This window comes from Hemitrygon akajei, chromosome 18 (genome assembly GCF_048418815.1).
Source record: "Hemitrygon akajei chromosome 18, sHemAka1.3, whole genome shotgun sequence".
NCBI classification, from domain to species: Eukaryota; Metazoa; Chordata; class Chondrichthyes; order Myliobatiformes; family Dasyatidae; genus Hemitrygon; species Hemitrygon akajei.
Window position 1 is genome coordinate 39,590,227 of NC_133141.1, and position 17,633 is coordinate 39,607,859.

The 17,633-nt window shown below is 42.7% G+C and overlaps 1 protein-coding gene across 2 annotated transcripts in view; it reads right to left on the reverse strand.

Moving 5' to 3' along the window:
• Positions 1–6,728, reverse strand: part of nr1d1 (nuclear receptor subfamily 1, group d, member 1) — a 29,982-nt gene extending 23,254 nt beyond the window's left edge. Inside the window, exon 1 of one of the 2 annotated variants that reach the window (XM_073071433.1) lies at positions 6,241–6,728. In XM_073071433.1, coding sequence (XP_072927534.1) covers positions 6,241–6,259 — 19 coding nt within the window. In that variant the 5' untranslated portion in view covers positions 6,260–6,728. Of the gene's footprint in view, positions 1–4,408; positions 4,587–6,240 lie in introns of those variants that run through there. The other variant, XM_073071434.1, reaches the window with a different exon arrangement.
• Positions 6,729–17,633: the final 10,905 nt, after the last annotated feature.

Here is a 17,633-nt window from a genome sequence, read left to right on the forward strand (position 1 = left end):
AAATTTATGTTTAATTTGTCTTTCTTGTGACTTCTGTTTACCTGATGCTATGTGCCTGCTACAAGTGCATTTTTTCATTGTGCCTGTGCAAAAATGAACCTGTACAGATAAAGGTAAATTCAACTTTGACTTTCCAGTGTGATTATTCAGACAATTGGCCATCAACCCATAAAATCTGACAGGCATCTACGCCCACCTCCTTACAGGAGTCTGTAGGAGTTTGTACATTCTCCCCGTGACCATGTGGGTTTCCTCCGGGTGCTGTGGTTTCCTCCCATAGGCCAAAGGTTAGAATCAGTAAGTTGTGGGCATGCAATGTTGATGCCAGAAGCATGGCGACAACTGAGGGCTGCCCCCCAGCACATCCTCGCTGATTTATTTGACACAAACAATGCATTTCACTGTATATTTTACCAAGTATTGAAAGTCTTAGATAGAGTGGATGTGGAGAGGACTTTCCAGTGGTGGGAGAGTCTAGGACCAGAAGGTGCAGCCTCCAAATATAAGGGCATCCCTTTCAAACAGAGATGAGGAGGAACTTCTTTAGCCAGAAGGTGAAGAATCTGTGGAATTCATTGCTACAGATGGCTGTGGAGGCCGAGCCTTTGGGTATATTTAAAGTGGCGGTTGATAGGTTCTTGATTCGTCAAGGTGTTAAGGTTACAGGGAGAAGGCAGGAGCGATGAGGGAAATAATAAATCAGCCACGAGCAAATGGTGGAGTAGACTTGATGGGCCAAGTGGCCCAAATCTGCTCCTGTGTCTTATGGTCATTGGGCTGGAAGTGACATCTGTGCAGTCTCTTCCCCTACCTTGGGGAAATCAAGAACTTGAGGACAAAGTTTAAGGTGAGAGGGGAAGGATTTAATAGGAACCTGAGGGGCATTTTAATTCCTTTACACGGAGGTGGTACATATATGGAATGAACTGCCAGAGAAAGATACAAGAATCAACTTTTAAAAGATTTGTAAAGGTATATGGATAGGAAAGGTTTAGAAGGATATGGGCCAAATACAGACAAATGAGACCAGCTTGGAATGGGAACTTGGTCAACTTGGACCAGATGGTCATGTTTCTGTGCTGAATGACCCAACAAGAAATTTTAATCTTACCTCTGTTGCAATCAAACCCAGACTAGCTGAATCCAAATCCTTTCTTGTAATATAATGCTAAGAACTCTGGACTATAACAATCTTGTCCCCGCTAAATTCATACAAAATGCAATTACGGTATATTGATTAGTCAACAATACTCAAAGGTCAGAAACTCCTTTTCAAAACTGATACAGCACTAAGAAGCAATAAAAATTACTATTATTATTTTACCCATTTTGATCGTTAACACTAGACTGGACTCTGGCACTAAACAGTCTCTTGTACCTTTCCTACATGTGAGCTTAAGCACAAGTTTCAGATGCAGATTTGGATTTATTTATCACATGTACATTGAAACATGGCACGTGATGAGAAGAGAGATCATCAAGACAGCACTTCATTGGACCCCTGAAGGGTGGAGGAAACTCAGGAGACCAAAGACAACTTGGTGCCGTACCATCGAGGCAGAAATAATGATCCTGAACCATACCTGGAGCATAATAGAGAAAATGGTCAAGGACAGACAGAGATGGAGGACCTTAATGGGAAGCAAGTACAACACGTGTGACATTTGTGTTAACAACCAACACACCCAAGTATGTGCTGGGGGCAGCCCGCAAGTGTCACCACACATACTGGCACCAATGTATTATGCCACAATGCTCAGCAGAACAACACAGAACACAACAAGCAGAAAAACACCAACAGCAACGAGCAACGCCAGCCCTGTTCCACACACACACACACACACACACACACACACACACACACACACACACACACACACACACACACACACACACACACACACACACACACACACACACACACACACACACACACACACACACACACACACACACACACACACACACACACCTCCAGCCCTAGAACAGGCCTCTCCGACCTCCAGCCTCCTGTGAACTCACAAAATCGTTGACTCATCGCTCCAGCCGTCAGGCCTCGACTTCCAATTGGCCTTCGGACTTTGATCTTCGGATTCGGTTAAAGTAAACAAACAATCTACTGGTGGAATTCAATAGGTTAAGCAGCATTTCTGACAAAAAAGAAATTGTTGATGTTTTGGCTGAAGACCCTGCAGTATTCCTGATGCAGGGCTTGGACGCAAACCACCAACAATTCAGGTTCCCCCCACCTCCCCCCCCATCTTTGATCTGCTGAGTTCCTCCAGCTGGGTACTAAATTGCTCCAGATCCCAGCACCTGCAGTCTCGTGACTCTGAAGCCAAAAAGTCAACCCCAATTCATTCTGTGGTTGACACATGCATACTTGACAGCACAAGTCTGTGGACATGAGTGGGTGAGATTGTGGCAGAAGTGTATCAGCCTCTCGGAGGATCATTGTTTCTTTATTTCCCATCTCATCAGTGCCATACTTCACTTGACAAGTAACTGTTTCATAACGGAGGGTTAATGGTAAATGATATATTCTATAACCACTGGTGGTATCTCTCATCTTCAATAGCACAAAACTCAAAATTACTGGAATATTTGGAAAATGTTTGCAAATTGTAAGGAAGGGGTTGGTAGGAGATTTAGTCCACTGGAGATTGGGGAAATTCAGAATCAGTAATTTAATCTGCATCCTGACCTAATTTTGCCATCCGTTGTATTGAAAAGACTTGAATTTTCATAGTATTTTTCACATCCGTTCTAAGAAGGTCTAAATAATCTTTACAGCTACTGAAGTACTTTTGGAGTGTACCTTTGCAGTACAGGGAACACAGCAGCCAATTTGCATACAATAAGCCGTCTAAAACAGCTCTGTTGAGGATTAAGTATCAGACAGAACACAGCAAGTCAGGCATCATCTATGGAAGGAATAAACAGTTGATATTTCAGGCCAAATCCCTTCATCAGGACCGAAACTTCGACTGTTTATTCCTTTTCATAGATGTGGCCTGACCTGCTGAGTTCCTCCAGCATTTTTTGTGTGCTGCTCTGGGATTTCCAGCATCTGCAGAATCTCTTGTGTTTATGATGTGTGTCCAAAGGTAATGTCCCTGCTTTTTCAAAAAAATGTTTTACTCAAGGACACTGTTGGGTCTTTGGTTTGATACCTCATCCAAAATAAGGTATTTCTAATAGTAGGGCATCAGCCAGCTCCATTACAGGCTCAAACCTCCACACACACCATCGAGAACATCTTCAAAAGGTGGTGCCTCAAAAAGTTAGCATCCATCAATAAAAACACTCACCATCCCATGTCCTCCTTTCATTACTACCATCGGCGTGGAGGTACAGGAAGACACAACTCCCCCCCCCCCCCCCCCAATGTTTTAGGAACAGTCTGTTCCCCTCCGCCGTCAGGTTTCTGAACGGTCCATGAACATTACCTCACTATTCCTCTTCTGCACGATTTTTTGACACTTATTCTGTTTTGTATTGTACTGCTGCTACAAAAACAAATTTCACGACATATGTTAGTAATGATAAACCTGATTCCAGTTTGTGGTACAATGTTCTGAGGAAACTTGAACCCACAATATTCTGCCCGAGATTACATCAATATTGTATTCCCCGCAGTATTCTGGATCTCCCTATTACTAATGTTTGTTAAATGAAATGGAAACCTGGACAAAATGTACAAACGGCAGTCGCCAGGATTGAAGTCCCCTGTTTGGAGCAGTTGGAACAGTATGTTTATTTCATGCCAGTTTCCCTTTCCCCGACCCAACCAGCAGGGCGCGTTGAAAAGGCAAGCAAACAAGAGGTCGCGAACCAGCGCTCTGCGACACCACTGAATGAAGGTTATTCCTGAGGCTTAGTTATTAATAGACCCAGTGTGGAGGTTGAGTCACGGGGCTGATCCACGTGTTGGCCGCAACTCGCGTGTTTTAGCAACGCGGCCGCCCCACCTCCACGGTACACGTGTTGGGGAAATGAAAGGGGGGGGGAGGAGAAGGGGATGCTGCTGGGTCACCTCCCATTGACAGATGTTGTTACAGCAATCACGTGTACAACGACCGCTCTTTGCGCTACAAACTGGACTGGAGCCTTGAGTCACACTGATCACTATAGATAGTGCTGCCGGGTTTTGAAATTAAGGCAACGTCTCAAAATAAAATGGGGAAGAGAGATCTGTCTCTCCATTGAGGGGCGAAGTGTGAAACATTTGGCCTGGATTTCAAGGAACCACGGGCGCTGCATCGGGTCTGTGATCCCTCAGTGTTTGAGGATTGGAGGGGATGAAGGGGAGGTGGTCGGCGCGGCCGCGCATTCCGACGGAGACAGAACCGTGCCCCAGCTGAGAGCTGGAAATAACACCAGCAAGGAACATTCTCCGCCTCCTGACCTGGATTACTGCCGCATCACAAGCTGTTTCCAGCCTCCCAACAGCAAACACGTCCTTACAGTCCGATTTAACCATTGAGACACCGGACCCTTCGAAATGAGCGTTGGGTCTCACAAACATGTCCCTGCCGTGCATAAATAAGGTGCAGTGCGGCGTAGTAAGCCATTCGCGGCCCTGCAGAATAACTCCCCCACACCACCAAGCAGCTCAAATTCTTGCATTTAAATGACCTGGAACTCCAACGCTGAATGCAAAACACGAAGCTTTTTTTTTCGAATTGCATATTTAAATAGCTATTGAATCAAATCGTGTACCTTTCCCCGGACGGCGCTCCCCCCACACACACCCAAGGATAAAGGGGGGGGGGGATCTAGATGTTTTCACAATTAGTTCATGCAAAGATAAATCTTTTGAATGTGGTGTCCAAGAGCCAGTGGTTTTTACACATCTGAAGACGAACGTGGAGAGATGCAGCTTTGCTTGTTTTCGGACAATAACCATAAATAAAATACATACTTTGACCAATGGTGTGTAACTGAATGTTATTGATCTGATTGTAATCGGGGGGTGCGTCTACCGAGTTTTTTTTTAAAGATTCAGAAATTTCCTTGTCATTCTGCGGAGTATATACACATTCCACAAGTTTAAAACGCGTATTTATTCAAAATTCCAAGATTATCGAGCTCAAATGGGAAATTCAGTTTCCGCTATTTTGAATAAATAGATCCAATTAAGAATTGCAATTGAGTAGTAGAATAGAAATGTTGTTTTATTTGGGAAATATTGATGGCCACTCCATTTCACGAGCGTCGCACTACAGTGGATAGATCACTATCCGCAGAGACAACACTTAAAACGCTGCGTACTTTGGAAGAGAGAAGGGACTGAGAAGAGCTGGGGTTCCTTGTCTGTCGTTGTACGTTACGTCATTACCGGAGGCGGGGGAGGGAGGGTTGGTCGGTCACACTCCGAGTCGGTCGGTACTGACTTGTCCTGGATCTGCACACCACTCTGAGCATAATTGTGTAATTGAATGGGCGGAGGAGGAGGAGGGGCATATACACAAGGTGCACATGGCTAGGGAGCATTGTCCATGTGAGTTTCTGCAAAATAACTCGCACCTTACTCAGACTGTGACCTACTTTATGGGTCTTGGGAAACGATATCAACAAGGGGAAGAAAAACAGGGCTTGCTATGTCAACGTCCCAGTTACATTAACCGAATAGTACAAAACAAATTATAAACCATACTGCACACTTCAAAATACGAACGTGAAGAAAATTAACACTGTAGTATAACATCCCAGTAGCACTAACATAGAAACGTCAAAGGAGCAAGTCTCATTTGTTACTGCGAAATTATAAATGTATAAGGAAGTATTTATTAATAGCTGATCTCACAACATAATACTCTTCAGTTATCTCGAAATAGCACAGTCAACTATCCCAGTAGTAATTCTGATATTAAAATTGTAGGCCATCACATTTTGTGACATATATATTGTAGGCACAGATATATGGGAATGTAACCATAGAAACCGCAGTTTAAACTGTGGCAATTTAAAAATATTAATCCTTAAATGCCCAGGTCAGCGCCGTTATTCATTTGAATATACATAAACAGGTTGTAGTTGTCAGGGTGTACCGCCGGCTACAAAAACACATACATCTAAATGTCAATACTAAGACTGCTTGAAAACACAATGATTTTCAAAAAGTATTGTCATCCTCTACTCTACAACAGGGAAAGCAGGGGTTAATTATCTCTGACATTCACTTCAAAAGTCGGGCTAACATAATGTTATTGTTTTAAATAAAAGTATTTCCTTTACCTGTGTTGTTGGAATCCATAGCCGCCTTTTAGGATATTTGTTTTCCTCACAGTAACTGCTAGTGACTTCGCTTGCACCGTTTTGATATTTTCCCCTCTGGGTGCGAGATCTAGCGTGTTGGGAAGGAGGTTGTTGAGTTCCTATCTTGCGCCAGGAGTTTTTGCTTGTAAGTGCTGTTTTCTTTCCTATCGAAAGATACCGAAATCCTCCTGTAAGGACAACCTCTCAGTCCAGCGGCAATTAAGACAACCTCTCTGGTTGGTTGGCCCTGTCAAATCTGCCCGACGGGCCAGGAAGAGGTTTCCTTCAGGCAACCTCTGCCCAGATTGGCCCTTTTCAAACACACACACAACTCTGCCCTACAGCACAGGGAGGGGGACTTGTCCCCTGCAAAGACCCATCCAGCAGCGAGAGCCGTGCTGAAATTCAATGTGCACTGCCACAACAGCAACAGAGTTACTCGCAGCGAGAGCACACTGCGGTGGAGCCTGCGAGCAGCAGATGAGACAAGCCCTCTGATTGGTGGCAGTTATTGTTTCCAATACTTTGATTGAAAGCCAAAGATCAGACAGAGTACAATGTTGTGATTGGCTGCTCTTTAGTTTTCCTTGAATAGTACGTACAGTGGCCTTGGTGTAACTGAAGTGAAGATAAATATGACTTTTATTAGTGTGTTTTTGCCAAATCGTTGTAGTACAGTTAATAGCTTTTTAACATAGGTTCATTTTAAAATTTGCTTCTGCTTATAAATTGGACATAAACAGCAACTTATGTGATTGTATGAGTATTTCAATGTAATAAAATATTCCGGGACGGGGATATTATGGGAGAAGAATGAAAGTCAAAGAGCTGGGTTTTAAAGGAATCCTAGAGGAGTATATGGGCATAAGACAATGAAACATTCAGTCCCTCATTCATTCTCCACTCAACAAAATCACAACTTATTATTAATCTCACCGTATTTGGCATACATTGTGAATACAGGATCACTGTAACCCAACAGAAAAGCCTACAAAAAGTAGATGATACAGCCCAGACCATCATGGTCCCCCCACTCCCACCCATTGAGCGAATCTACAGCGAGCACCCATCATCAGGGACCCCCACCATCCAGGCCATGCTCTCTTCTCACTGTTGCCATTGGGAAGGAGGTCCCACACTTCATCAGCAAGAACGACGAGTCAGCTTACAGAGAGGGAGGTGCAGCGGCTAACGGACTGGTGCAGAGCCAACAACCTGTCTCTGAATGTGAACAAAACAAAAGAGATGGTTGTTGACTTCAGGAGGGCAAGGAGCGACCACTCCCCACTGAACATCGACGGCTCCTTGGTAGAGATCGTAAAGAGCACCAAATTTCTTGGTGTTCACCTGACGGAGAATCTCACCTGGTCCCTCAACACCAGCTCCATAGCAAAGAAAGCCCAGCAGCATCTCTACTTTCTGCAAAGGCTGAGGAAAGTCCATCTCCCACCCCCCCCCCCCCCATTCTCACCACATTCTACAGGGGTTGTATTGAGAGCATCCTGAGCAGCTGCATCACTGCCTGGTTCGGAAATTGCACCATCTCAGAACGCAAGACCCTGCAGCGGATAGTGAGGTCAGCTGAGAAGATCATCGGGGTCTCTCTTCCCGCCGTCATGGAAATTTACACTACATGCTGCATCCGCAAAGGAAACAGCATTATGAAGGACCCCACGCACTCTTCTCCCTCTTGCCGTCTGGGGAAAGGCTCCGAAGCATTTGGGCTCTCACGACCAGACTATGTAACAGTTTCTTCCCCCAAGCTATCAGACTCCTCAATACCCAGAGTTGACACCAATTTACTGCCCTCTACTGTGCCTATTGTCTTGTTTATTATTTATTGTAATGCCTACACTGTTTTGTGCACTTTATGCAATCCTGGGTAGGTCTGTAGTCTAGTGTAGCTTTTTTCTGTGTTGTTTTTTTACGTAGTTCAGTCTAGTTTTTGTACTGTGTCATGTAAACCATGGTCCTGAAAAACGTTGTCTCATTTTTACTATGCACTGTACCAGTAATTATAGTCGAAATGACAATAAAAAGTGACTTGACTTGACTTGATTTGACTTGACTAGGTTCAGGGACAGTTAACCATCAGGCTCCTGAACCAGCATAGACAACCTCACTCACCTCAACACTGTCCTGATCCCGTAAGCTATGCACTCAATTTCAAGGACTCTACAACTTGTGTTTTCAGTATATTTGCTGATTATTATTAGTTTTTATTATGCAGTGCCTATAAAATGTATTCGTGTTTTATTGTTTTACAAATATTGAATCACAGTGGATTTAATTTGGCTTTTTTTTAATACTGATCAACAGAAAAATTCTTTCATGTCCAAATGAAAGCAGATCTCTACAAAGTGATCTAAATTAATTACAAACATATAACACAATGTAATTGATTGCATAAGTATTCACCCCCTTCAAGATAGTATTTAGTAGATGCACTTTTGAGAGCAATTATAGACTTGAGTCTATGTGGCCAGGTCTCTATCGGCTTTGCGCATCTGGACACTGCAATTTTTCCCTATTCTTCTTTACAAAACTGCTCAAGCTCTGTCAGACTGCATGGGGATCACGAGTGAACAGACCTTTTCAAGTCCAATCACAAATTCTCAATTGGATTGGGGTCTGGACTCTGACTTAACCACCCCAGGACATTAACTTTGTTGTTTTTAAGCCATTTCTGTGTAGCTTTGGCTTTATGCTTGGGGTCATTGTCTAGCTGGAAAACTAACCTTCTCCCAAGTTGCAGTTCTCTTGCAGACTGCATCAGGTTTTCCTCCAGGATTTCCCTGTATTTTGCTGCATTCGTTTTACCCTCTACCTTCACAAGCCTTCCAGGGCCCGCGGCAGTGAAACAGCCTCACAATATGATACAGCCACCGCCGTAAGGATACAGCCTTCACAGTAGGGATAGTGTGTTTTTGACGATGTGCAGTGTTTGGCTTATGCAGACATAGCATTTAGTCTTTCCTTCTCTACCCCTCTCTGCTTTTCGCAGGGATCGTTCCCTCCGCGACTGCCTGGTCTACACATCCCTCCCCACAGATCTCCCACTTGGTACTTATCCCTGCAAGCGTAAGTGCTACACCTGTCCCTACACCTCCTCCCTTACCACCATTCAGGGCCCCAAACAGTCCTTCCAGGTGAGGCAACACTTCACTTGTGAGTCTGTTGGGGTAATCTATTGCATCCGGTGCTCCCGGTGCGGCCTCCTCTACATCGGCGAGACCCGATGCAGATTGGGGGACCACTTCGTCAAGCACCTCCACTCCATCCGTCACAACAGACAGGATCTCCCGGTTACCACCCACTTCAACTCTCCTTCACATTCCCATTTGGATATGTCCATACATGGCCTCCTCTACTGCCATGATGAGGCCAAACTTTGGTTGGAGGAACAACATCTCATATACTGTCTGGGTAGTCTCCAGCCCCTTGGTATGAACATCGAATTCTCCAACTTCCGGTAATTCCCTCCCTCTCCCTTCCCCCATCCCACCTTCACTCTGTCTCCTCTTCTAGCTGCCTATCACCTCTCATGACTCTGCCTTCTTCTGCTACCCATAGTGCTTTCCCCTTAGATTCCTTCTTCACCTCTCCTGCCTATCCCCCCCTGCATCCCCTCCCCCACCCCTTGATCTTTCCTCCGATTGGTTTTCCACCCTCCCCCCAGTTTCTTTATAGGGCCCCTGCCCCCTCCTTCTTTAGTCCTGATGAAGGGTCTCAGCCCGAAACGTTGTCTACTTCTTTCAACGGATGCTGCCCGACCTGCTGAGTTCATCCAGCTTTTTTGTACAGCATTTAGTCTGATGGCCAAAAGGATCAATTTTGGTTTCATCACACCATAGAACCTTCTTCCAGCTGACTTCTCTCACATGCCTTCTGACAAACTCCTCCAGAGTTGTCAAAGGTCTCTTGGTGGCCTCCCTCACTAGTCCCCTTCTTGCACAGTCACTCAGTTTTTGAGGACGGCCTTACCTAGGCAGATTTACAGCTGTGCCATGTTCTTTCCATTTCTTGATGATTGATTTAACTGTTCTCCAAGGGATATTCAGAGACTTGGAAATTTTCTTTTATTCATCTCCTGACTTGTGCTTTACAATAACCTTTTTGCAGAGATGCTTGGAGTGTTCTTTTGTCTCCTTGCTAGAGTTTTTGTCAGGATACAGACTCAACAGCAGTTAGACCTTCCAGATACAGCTGTATTTTTACAACATTCAATTGAAGCACTTTGACTACACACAGGTCTCCAAACACAGATCTCCATTTAATTAATTATGTAGCCTGGCTGCACCAGTGATGATGTTGTGTCATTTGAATAAGTGAGTGCTTACGCAATCAATTATTTTGTCTTTTATATTTGTAATTAATTTAAATCACTTTGTAGAGATCTGTTTTCACTTTGATACAAGAGTCTTTTTCTGTTGATCATGGTAAAAAAAAAAGCCAAATTAAAATCACTGTGTAAAACAATAAAACATGAAAACTTCTGGGGGGGGTGGTGAGTACATTTTATTATAGGCACTGTACACACAGGTCCTCATAGCGGGATCAGAAGTGGAGTGAGTGAGCAATTTCAAGTTCCTGGGTGTCAAGATCGCTGAGGACCTAACCTGGTCCCAACATATCGATGCAGCTATAGAGAAGGCAAGGCAATGGCTATACTTCATTAGGAGTTTGAGGTGATTTGGTGTGTCACCTAAAACACTCACAAATTTCTACAGATGTACCATGGAGAGCATTCTAACGTGTGTGTGTGTGTGTGTGTGTGTGTGTGTGTGTGTGTGTGTGTGTGTGTGTGTGTGTGTGTGTGTGTGTGTGTGTGTGTGTGTGTGTGTGTGTGTGTGTGTGTGTGTGTGTGTGTGTGTGTGTGTGTGTGTGTGTGTGGGGTGCGGCAACTGCACAGAATCAAAAGAAGCTGCAGAGAGTTGTAAAATTAGTCGGCTCCATCATGGGCACTAGCCTCTGTAGTACCCAAGACATCTTCAAGAGCGGTGCCTTAAAAAGGCGGCGTCCTTCATTAAGGTCCCTCACCACCAAGGACATGTCCTTTGTTATCATCAGGGAGGAGGTACAGAAGGCACACACTCAGCGATTCAGGAACAGCTTCTTCCCCTCTGCCATCCAATTCCTGAATGGACATTGGATCCATGAACACTACCTCACTACTTTTTTTTGTACTTCTGTTTTTGCACTACTTATTTAATTTAACTATTTAATATATGTATATACTTACTGTAATGCATAGTTTCTTCTATATTATCATGCATTACATTGTACTGCTGCTGGTGAGTTAACAAATTTCACAATATATGTCAGTAATATTAAACTTGATTCTTATTCTGATTTATACAGTTCGTCTTCTTTTGCAGGTTGTTAGTTTGTCCGTCTTTGTGTGCATTTTTTCTGTTGTATTTCTTTGTTCTATTGTGAATGTCTGCAAGAAAGTTAATCTCAGGGTGGTATATGAGGACATATGCATACCTTGATAATAAATTTACCTTGAATTTTGAACTTTCTAAAAGAGTTAGTTATTTCTCTTTGCTTTGCACCTATTAACTAACTTTGAACCCACATTTGTATATTACCCTATTTCCATATGGTCCAACTTTGTTTCACATATTCTGTGAATTTCTTGGCCATTTGAGTATTTTATGGAGGGAATTCCAGAATCTGGTGGATTGGCTGCTGAAGACACTGGTACTATTGGGGCAGTGCTTAAAAAGGAGAAGAAAAGAAGTCCAAAAGGAGCATATTTTGTTTGGTGTAGAGTTGGATGAGAAGGGAGGCTAAGTCATGGGAGAATTTAGAAGCAAGGATGAGAGAATCTTAAAATTGACATATTACTTATGGTGAGCCAGAGTGAAACTCCAATGTGAATTGGTACAAATGAATCAGAGGTTTGGAGCATGGGTTGTGTATACTGGAGCAGTCAGGCTAAGAGGTAACAAGTACATGCATTCTGGCATGTTCCTAATCACCCTTCCTTTATCTGTTTTCCAGCGGTTTGAGATCAGTGCTAACTCAATCCATGTCCTTTCATCCATCACCGCTAAGCTTGTTGACCTATGTCATCTCATTGAAACATAGAAACATAGAAAACCTACAGCACAATACAGGCCCTTCGGCCCACAAAGCTGTGCCGAACATGTCCCTACCTTAGAAATTACCTAGTGCTACCCATAGCCCTCTATTTTTCTAAGCTCCATGTACCTGTCCAGGAATTTCTTAAAAGACCCCATCGTATCCGCCTCCACCACTGTTGCCGGCAGCCCATTCCACGCAGTCACCACTTTCTGAGTAAAAAACTTACCCCTGACATCTCCTCTGTACCTACTCCCCAGCACCTTAAACCTGTGCCCTCTCATGCTAGCCATAATACACAAGATAATGCTCCTGATAAAGCAATGGCTGTAATTTAAAATCTCTGCTCTCGTTTTTCAAATCCTTCCCTGGACTTCTTCCTCGCCATCTTTGAAATCTCCTCCTTCCCTATAAATGTACTAAATATATTTAAGTACTGTTTCTGCTTTACTGGCCTTTTTACTGAACCCAAATTAAATCACTCTACTCACGGCAGCCCTGCTTTTAGCTGTCCAGGACCTAAGCTCTGGAATTCCTTTCCCCTAACCTCTCCACCTCTCTTCCCCTCTTTTAAGGCTCCCCATAAATCCTACCTCTTCAATCACACTGTTGCTTTTCTGCCTTACAAACCTCTTTTCTGTGCCTAAACATCAAGTCTTGCTGATCAGCACCCTGAGTAACCCTTTTGCTACTTTGTATGAACTGCATGGATACACACTGCTGTTGTAGTTATTTTTGTAGCGAGGCTTCGGCCGAGATAGAATCATGTGATTCTACTGAGGTGCATCTGAGTTGTGTGAGAGGCAGCAAACTGGTCAGATGTTTCTCCTGGGGTCGTGTATGGTACCAAAGTTGGAAGCAATCTTGAATTAAGTGCTATAAACCGTTGGATATTACAGAAACAGAATCTCAATTTTTAAGCTAAAATATGTTGTGTGTATTCATAGTTAAGTTGTACAAGGAAAATAAGCAAAGCTTCTTATTAATACTTTTGTCTTTTTTACATAATGTAAGGACACCTTTACACTACAGCTAGGGAGTAGTTGTTAATAAGTGGTAGTGTAAGTCCAGAAACAAAGTGAAAACTGACTGAAGCCAAGGAACCTTATGCCTGTGGTTGGGAGAGATTACTTACTTCTATCTCTGGCTGATCCTGATTGTTGAGACATTGTGTTTTTTTGACAATGCAAAGCAGTGAAACAGCTTTGGGCTGGTTTTCTGGTTCTGTAATTTTAATATAATTGCCGTCAATTATTGCATAATAAATAAGGAATCTCATTTAAATTCAATGGATAATCAATCCTCCCTGCATCATTTTGACAGTGAAACACTTGTATTCCATTGACTTAATCAGAAAATCACAGTTGTCACTATGGTGGGTATGTTCATTTCAGTTGTTTAGAAGAACCAGCAGTACAAATTTAGATTACTCTTGAAATCAGAATCAGGTTTAATATCACTGGCATACGTCGTGAAATTTGTTAACTTTATGGCAGCACTACAAAGCAATACATAATAAATAAATATAGAGAAAAAAGTTACATTAAGTATATATATGTCTATTAAATCGTTAAGTTAAAATAAGAAATAAAAAAGTAGTGAGGTAGTGTTCATGGGGGTCAATGTCCATTTAAGAATTGGATGGCAGAGGGGAAGAAGCTGTTCCTGAATCATTGGGTGTGTGCCTTCAGGCTTCAGTACCTCCTTCCTGACAATAACAGTGAGAAGAGGGCATGTCCTGGGTGATAGGGGTCCTTAATAATGGTCATCACCTTCCTAAGGCACCACTTCTTGAAGATGTCTTGAATACTACAGGGGCTGGTATCCATGATGGAGCTGACTAATTTTACAAATTTCTGCAAGTTACTTCAATCTTGTGCACCCACTCCCTATACCAGACAGTGATGTAGCCAGTAAGAATGTTCTCCACAGTACATCTGTAGATATTTCTGAGTGTCTTAGGTGACAAACCAAATCTCCTCAAACTCCGAATAATATATAGCCGCTGCCTTGCCTTCTTTATAGTTGCATCCTGGTTAGGTCCTCAGAGATCTTGACGCACAAGAACTTGAAATTGCTCACTCTTTTCTGATTCCTCCATGAGGATTGGTCCTACCCTTCCTGACCTCCACAATCAGCTCTTTGGTCTTGCTGACATTGAGTGCCAGGTTGTTGCTGCGACACCACTCAACCTACTGGTATATCTCACTCCTGTACACCCTCTCATCTCCATCTGAAATTCTGCCTACAATGGTTGTATCATCAGAAAATTTATAGATGGCGTTTGAGCTATGCCTAGCTAAGCTGTCATGGGTATAGAGCGAGTAGAGCAGTGGGGTAAGCACGCACCCTAAGATGTGCCAGTGTTGATTGTCTCTTGAACTTAACTGTGTTAGGAAGTAGTGACTTGATTTGGATAACACCAATTTGAGTGGAAGGTTATTTGAAGTGATCAATTATGAACAAGTTCAAGTTTATTGTCATCTGTCAGTACATAAGTACAGCCAAACAAAACAACATTCCTCCAGACCACATAATGTATATCACATACAGCACATAAAATAAATTATTACCACCAATAAGTTCATGTTTATGAAATATATTTCCACATCAAATCATCTTTGTTCTTAAGCAATTACCCCTGCAGCATATTACTACTCACAATACTTTTCTCTAAATTATATTTAGAGTGGCAACTTTGTTGCTTTGTAAGAACAGGAACCTGATTATTCAGTTGGGAAATTGTCTTTTGAAACTCCCATCAATAAATTGCTTGTTGTTTTTGGTGATATTATAACTGTTACGTTGTTTCTGATAGTGAAATGCTTGTTACATTGTTGATGTACTAGGGAAGTAGCTGATATGCTTTCTTGCAGGGAAAACAGAGATACAGCCTAGTAACGGGCCCTTCCGGCCCAACGAGCCTGGGCCACCCAAATACACCCATGTGACCAATTAACCTACTAACCCCTAAGTCTCTGTGGGAGGGAACTGGAGCACCCAGAGGAAGCCCACACAGTCACAGGAAGAATAGACAAACTCTTTTGCTATGAAAGATGAGTATTCATTACTTATACCAAGAGCTGTGCTGTTTTATCAACAATATACAGAACAATTACAACATTTCAGTAGTGATCTGATCAAATTTTGCACCTTAATGGTATTAATGTAGAAGCAGTTTCTTGTTCAAATTTTAGTCAATCCATATTTTAGTATCAACCAGTGACCAGAAACGGGCCTATGTTGTTAAGAACTTTCCAAACCAGCGGCATTAATGTAGTTAGCCTGCATGAGACTGCTTTCTCTCTGACAAACCAACAAATATCTTTTTTTTCAAGAATGGGTGGTGAACTGCAACTTCTTTTCACTCACGTTCTTCATCACTGTGTTGTCAGTCTGAGAGATTTAGGTTAAAAATACAATGTGCTAATTATAAGAGGTACACATAAGGTCGGTAGACTGAGTTATTTTCACAGGGTGGAAATACTAGAGGGCATAAGTTTAAGGTGGTGGGGGGAAGTTTAAAGGAGATTTATGAGGTAAGCTTTCAGACAGAGAGGGCTAAGTGCCTGAAACACACTGCTAGGGGAAGTGGTAGAAGCATTTTCATGTGTATGAATGCAATAGAACGGTACGGAAAACATTGACCATGAATGTAAAGAATGAAAAGGCATTGAATGGTTTTTACTATGAATAAAGTTTATTTTGTTTAAAAAAGACAGAAACATGTGGTGGGAGCAGATACTACAGCACTGTTTAAGAGGAACTTGGACAGGCACTCGAACAGATGACAAAATGAGGTATACAGGCCATGTGCAGGCAGATGGGGGTTAGTGAAAATTGCCAGCATGGTCAGCATAGGCATTGTGAGTGGAAAGGCCTGTTCCTGTGCTTTCGATGCACTATATTCTATGTTCTATGCTGTTAAAATCTAAAATTGAAATATCCTGAACTATCTTCATTTTGAATTATTTCTTCAATAGTTGAGAAAGGCTGTAAGAATGAATTCACTTCAGGTACATTTGATCTATTTCTTCAATTGTTGAGAAAGGTACAAGGATGAATGAACCTCAGGTAAAGATGTTCTTTCTCAATTTGGAGAAGTTTAATATAAGAGAACTGCATTGTTCTTGACTTCACTTCTTAACCTGACTGCATGGACATTAATCACTGTTACATTGAGTGTTAATGGAATGTTCAGACCTTAGCTGGAATTCTAAAACTTGGCAGAGAATGCACAACTTCAATCATCTGCCTCTGGAAAGTAAAGGACGTGCCAGGAGAACTCAGAGATACGGTAATCAAGGCCACATTCAACAAAAGGAAACATGTCTGACTACAGTTGTGTCTCCCTTCTGTGTGCCACAGGGAAAATCACTATCGGGGTCCTCGTTGAGCATCTCCTCCCTAAAGCTGCTCTCTACATCTCAATCTGGATTTGAGTCATAGTGGACATTATCTTCATCACACACCAGCTTCAAGAGAAATGCGGGGAATGGTATCGATGGTATCGGTATGCTTTGCCTTTTTAAAAAGCACTAAAGCCTTTGATGCTATTAGCAAAAAATGAGTGTGAAGCAAATTTAGCTACCCATAGAAATTCATCTGTGTTCGTGTTTGCTTCACAATGGCACGGAGACCTTGATTCAAATAACAATTCCACAACAGGGTAGTCAGGTGTCAAGCAAAGCTGCCGTTATTTTTTTCTGTCTTTCTTGTCACAGCCCTCACCTCTGCTAAACTTCCTGAAATAGAACGAATCCACAGAGAAATGGGAGACTGGTCAACCTACATTACATCCACTCCATAGAACATAGAACATGGAAGAGTACAGCACAAGACAGGCCCTTTGGCCCTCAATGTTGTGCCAAACCAATTAAGTTAGTAATTAAATTACCAACTAAAATGACCTTACTGCCTACACAATGTTGATATCCTTCCATTTCCCTCATGTGCCTATCAAAACATCCCTTAAAAGTCTCTAATGTACTTGCTTCTACCACTACCCCAGAGACCCATCACTGTGTAAAAAACTTGCCCTTCACATCTCCTTTGAAATTAACCCCTCTCACCTTAAATGCATGCCCCCTGCTGTTAGACATTTCAACCTTGGGGAAAAGATACTGTCTGTCTATTCTATCAATGCCTCTCATGATCTTATAGACCTCTATCAGATCTCCCCTCAGCCTCCGCCACTGCAGAGAAAACAAACCAAGTTTGTCCAACCTTTTGTTGTACCACGTGCTCCCTAATCCAGACAGCATCCTGGTAAACCTCCTCTG